Here is a 5,878-nt window from a genome sequence, read left to right on the forward strand (position 1 = left end):
TTTTTTGGGATTTGTTGACACTGTGAAATTTTGAATCAACATATTTTCCTTTAAAATGTTACATTTACTAAGATTAAACTTTTGATCTGTCATCTATTTTATTACGTTTTAAATTATTCTGTTTTATTACAAATAAAATATTGACATTTGCCTTCTCCACATCATTGCATTCAGTTTTTATTCACAATTTGTTTAGTGTCCCAACTTTTTTGGAATCCGGTTTGTAGTTGCCAGGAACAGGTCCACCATAAAATTGAAATTTGCGCCCCCAACATGTCTGCAGCCACACGGTGCGTTATGCAACAAACTGAAACGAGGCTTTTTTCAGCTTTATCACTTTTACAAGCTCTTCTGTTGGATTAGTCGATGAGGGCCAGCCTTCATCCTTTGTATGGATCAGTGAGACTGGATTCTACCTGTGGTTGCTAGTTTTCCTTCCCAGGACTACTTTGATCTTGATCCTGACCTCTACAGAGCAGGATCTTCCCACAAAGTTGCAGCAGTAGAGATGCTATGACTGTTGTCGTTACAAAGTGGTCCTCATCAGAGCTGCTCATGTTTCCTAGCTTGCCCTTTCATTCTGCTGCTTGTGCCAAATGTTCCTCTTGAAATAAAATAGTTCCATGTGAGGGCGGAAGCTCCTTTGGAATTTGTTGTTCTGTTCAACCCATCAGACCTGCTCTGCTGGTGTACTTGTAACCTGAAATGGTCCAACCCAAGCTGCCACTCCAGCTTTGAACATCTTTTTGTTTGTGACATTAAAACAAAGGGAGGGAACATCGTCCCATATCAACATGGAGATGACTTTAACACAGAAGGGACAGTCGTGCGCAGGGAAAGCAATGAAACATAGATCGTTTCATTATAAAGAGTCCACAACAAGAAAAGACTGACCCAGATGATATTTTTGTTGAATAAAAATCCATTTTCTTTACTCCTTGGTTTGTGCTTACTGGGTGGATCAGAAAGCACACCAACTGAAGTTCGGTTGTCTCTCATTTTCAGGGCATAGAGCAGTTGAAAAAAGAAGAGCGAAGATGGACTAAAAAAACTAAGTGGATGAACATAAGGGCGGTATTTGGACACCAGTTCTCCTTAATGTGGTTTAGCCCCTTCTCCACCCCTGACCATGGCAAGGCTGAGACCTACCAGTATGTGGTGTGAGGGACCTGCTCCCACTGCTCAGCACCATTTACATCCCTCACAAGCAGGGGACTCCTTTTATGTTGCCAAACACGTGCACTGTTTAAACCTTTGAATGCCATTTGTTGCAAAGAAAAGCAGCTCTGTCAGTCTGTTGTTCTGCCAACACTGTGATGAACCTGTTTTCTGATCTCTGCTGTATCAAAACTTCCTTTGTGCTTCTTCGTGCTGCTGCTTCTTCAAAAGTTGGTTCAGCCAAATTACAAAGTTGAAAACAAAACGAAACATTTCTGCTGTCATGGTCATGCAGTTGGTTTGGTGGTAGTTAGGTATTTCTTTGTGGAATAATGGGACATAATGGGGGGCTGCGGTAACTTGGTGGTCACTGAAGTGGTTAAAGTCCTGAGACTATGGGCGTCCAGTGAGTCACTGGCTGTGGTGACCTCTGCAGAAGGGAGCAGCCGAAAGAAACTTGAGTTTGAGTGGTCTACAGCTTCCTGTTTTGAAGTTTCATAGTTTTCTGTACATTTGAAATGTTTTAGCCAAATGTTAGCCTTTTTGTTTTGTTTTGTTTTTGGTCTTCTAAAAAAATCTGTAAATTCTTTGTAACTTTTTTTTTTACAGTGGTGATTTTATTTGTTTTTAACACCATGAAAAAAAAAATCCAATTACCAGTATGCATGAAAGGTGGACAATGGGAGAAAAGTGTTTTATGGTTAGTTTGTGGTCATAACTCCAGTGTTGGTGGTCTTCCATAAATACCATGCTCATTTTGTAAAACTGGCTTGTAGTATAAAAAAAGAGACATATTAATTTAGAGTTTGGAAACACAAATGATTGTTCAAACCCAGTTTATTTTTTCACACTTATCCAAACCTGGAAAATACTAGAACTAAGTTTCTTACTTTAAAGACTAGGAGGAGTGGTGGTGCAGAGGTTAGAGGAGTAGAGGAGGTGGACCTGTGGTCGGAAGGTCACCAGTTCAACCCCCCGGACTGACAACATCAAAATGTGGGTGGGAAAGGTGAAGCACTGCCTCCACCCTCATTTGCCCCACTGCGCCCTTGAGCAAGGTCCCTAACCCCCACCTTCTGCTCCCTCAGGCGCCCTAGATGGCAGCTCTGTGCTGCACACACAGGGCTGTGGTAGCTCAGTGGTCTGTGGTTGTCAGGAAGGACATCCAGTGTAAAAATCAATCGCCACGTCTTCATGTGAGTTAGTTCACTGTGGTGATCCCTGAAGAAGAAGCAACTGAGAAATAAAATTTAAAAAAGGACTCCGTAGGAACAGTGGGAATAAATGTAGACCCATTTTTTTTTTTTTTTTTTTTTTTTCATTTAGCCTTTATTTATCCAGGTTAGTCTCATTGAGCCACGAGAACTCATTTTCAAGAGAGACCTGTTTAGGGAGCACATGGTGGGGGTTAAGGGCCTTGCTCATGGGCCCAGAGTGGGGCGAATGAGGGTGGGGGCAAGTGTGGGTGTTTCACCTACCCCACCCACAATTTTGATGTTGTCGGGGCCGGGGCGTGAACCGGCGATCTTCGGATCACAAGCCCACCTCTCTAACCTCTGCGCCACCACTCCCCCATTTTATTTTTTATTATTTATTTTTTAGATTTTATTTCATCTGTGCATGTGATGGTTTTCTCTGGGTACTCCAGTTTTTATCCACAGATCAAAAACATGCACATTAGATCACTGGTGTCTCTAATGGTCACTTGGTGTGAGTGAGAGTGAAAGGTCCTTCTCATTTGTCTCTCTGTCCCTGAAATGGACTGGTGACCTGTCCAGCTTGTACCCATCCCTCTTCTGTTACCACACCAGCTCCTGCAGCCCTGCACAAAAACTAATGATTTAATCCCTCAGTTATTTATGAACCTTGTTAAATTAAACGCCACCTAATACACCTGCAAACGTTTCCCGTCTGAATGAAGCTCTGAGCTCAGAGTCAATTCAGCAGTGAGATGTGTAGAGTCAGTGTTACTGAAGTCGCTGCTGACCTCGTCAGATGCTCAAACAACATGCAAGAATCAGAACCATTTCAAGTTCCAGCTGCAAAAAGCCAAATGTTCTTTTGTGATTTAGTTGAACCAACAGTGTCTTGTGTGTTCCAAAGACTATCAACATCTATATTTTGAAACGACTCAAGTTTGATGGGACACTTCAAAGATGGATCCGTGCTCAGACTCATTGTTTTACTTGGTGCCAAACATCTCATAGTTTTTACTGTGATGAGTTTCTTTTGTCCCAACACTCTCAGGTGTTGCAGCAGTCCACCTCCAGTTTTACATGAACAGCTCAGATGAGCTCATCAGTGTCTCACAATGACTTCATGTTCTCACAGTAATACTGGTTTTAGTTAACCTGCTGCCAGTTAAACCATGTAAGGTCAATGAAATGATGGCGAGCGCTGCAGTGTTCCATCAGTGCTCGTTCTTCACCTGTCTCTGTGAAGCTGACTGACCAGGGATCAGTGCTGTGAAATGATGTTTCTACTGCAACACAAACGACAGCTAACAACAGAAGACTCTTTCAAATCAGTCCACGTGTTTTATTTATTCTATCTGTCAGTGCTTTTCATTGTTTAGTTTGCTGCAGTTTAAGAATTTTATTCTAAATGTATTTTTTGTCAATTATAATGTGAAAATGTTTCAGATGCATCAAATTCAGTATTTTATTTGTTCACTTATGTTTAAAATTTACAGTGAAACAATTGTATTTTTAATTTTCTTGAGGGAAGTTTTTTGTTTTCCCCACTTTATTTGTTCTTTGTTCTCTCTGACTTAACATTAGATACAAGAATACAAACAATGTCTTACTGGTTACTTATGACCATGTTGCTGGTGTGGAACGTTCCAGATAGTTTTCTGTTGCATGTTCGGCACAGACAAAGCCTCAGTCAGAGCGGGTTGTTTTGAACTGAAAGGTTTATGTTTTTATGATTCAATCAAAGAACTGTAAAGGTTTTTATTTAATACCAGTCACAACTTTAGCAAGAAAACCAGTCAACAAGCATGTTTAGACAAAAGTTTACCACCCTAAAGAAAGTAAAGCCTGACCGATATGGACATTTTGACTATTGCCGATACCGATTTAATGGCTGAACATATTTGAGCTTTGTCCACCCCCAAGGATCCAAATAAACAGTGAGTGGGGCGGGCCTTGTTTATTTAGCACAGCTGTTAGCATCCATGCAGCTAAGCTAATCAGATCCACACTACATCTAGTCCCACAGTAGGTTTACCAGTGGTGCACTGGTCATAAAAACATCTTCCTAACATGCATTCATATTTTCTGTCCTCTACTAATCACCATAAACTTATCAAGTGTGTTACATAAATATAAATTAAACAAAGAAACGCCCTTTCCTGTTTATTATTTAAACAGTCATGTATGGTGAATTAACTGCAGCTGAGTTTATTTTTCTTTGCAGAGAAGTAAAGATTTCAGACAAACGATGTATTTCATTGAGCACGACAAAGATAAAGTTGCTAACTCTGATATATTTACCTCAACGTTAGATTTATTGTTCTGGATAAAGTTTTACAAGGCAATAGCATAGCTTATGCTATGTTATCTAAATGTTAGTTTGCTAACTTGAGAGGCACATATCTAATGACAAGAAGTTTAGACTAAAGATTATTTATTGTTGATTTATTTTACAGCTCAGTTAAAATGAACTTGCCATGCTCTGTTCAACAAAATATGCTACACAGCTGCTCCGTGCTTCATCTGTGCTGAAAGTGAAACTTAAGTGCAAGTCCATCATTTGAAAGTAGTCGTCATGCGCCCTCTGCTGGATACATTCTACAATTACAGCTGGTTCCAGCATTTTAGGGTTGAAAATTAGAAATTCTTATATCGGTGAATAATGGGACAGTTATCACAGACATGTCCCCAAACACCTGTACTGGCCTAAAATATCGTCCCTACAGATATATCGGTCGGGCTCTAGAAGAAAGGTTTATCTTCCCACCCTGACTTCCTGTTTGTGTGCACGGGTGGTTCAGCTCCAACCCTCTGAGCTGGTGCTGTGAGAGCCTGCCAACATTCAGCCCGTCCCCACACTTTTATGATTTTATTGGAGAGTTTTCATGTGAAGTTTGTCATAAGAGTCAGAAATGGTTCAATCCTGTGTGACGTTTATTCAGGAAGCTCAGGATAAAAACATCTGCAGCAGCTGGTGTTGGCTTCTGCTCCTTCATGGGCAACTTCAAAGCATTTAACGCAGTATTAACTTGTATCGTTTATATGTACACATGCACTAAAAAATGGAAACGTTGCACTTTGTTTTTATCATTAAAACTCAGTTCAGTGTCTTTGGGTGAACTGAAGTTTTGACATTTTGTAAAATCATGTTGTTTTTTAACTGCTCTGCTCTTTTCTATTTGTTGACATGATTCAGTTTGTGTCCTGTGTTTCTGGATGAATGCATGTCATGTATGTGAAAACCATCAGTATAATGACGAGATGAGTTTTTCTTTTCCTTGTTTTTTGTTTCTTTTTAATTGAAACCTGAATTCTTTCTAAAGATTCTGCGATATTTTAGCACATGCACAGAGAATAAATCCTTCTCAGTTGCAATGCAAAACTGTGTGCTTGCTTTTTCTTTGGGGTTTGCCTTTTATTTTAATGACTTTTTGGATCAAATAAAATGTTAAAGGAACTTTACCTGAATTCAGTTTTTTGCCGTGATGACCTGCACACACTGTAATTTCTTTCCGCCCTTGTCT

The 5,878-nt window shown here is 40.0% G+C and overlaps 1 protein-coding gene across 1 annotated transcript in view; it reads left to right on the forward strand.

Moving 5' to 3' along the window:
- Positions 1–3,473, forward strand: part of LOC119410409 (palmitoyltransferase ZDHHC3-A-like) — a 24,297-nt gene extending 20,824 nt beyond the window's left edge. Inside the window, exon 6 of the mRNA XM_037677321.1 lies at positions 3,406–3,473. Within this exon, the coding sequence (XP_037533249.1) occupies positions 3,406–3,473 (68 nt within the window). The remainder of the gene's footprint in view (positions 1–3,405) is intronic.
- The last annotated feature ends 2,405 nt before the right edge of the window (positions 3,474–5,878 follow it).

Source organism: Nematolebias whitei, chromosome 5 (genome assembly GCF_014905685.2).
Source record: "Nematolebias whitei isolate Nwh7 chromosome 5, NemWhi1, whole genome shotgun sequence".
NCBI lineage: Eukaryota > Metazoa > Chordata > Actinopteri > Cyprinodontiformes > Rivulidae > Nematolebias > Nematolebias whitei.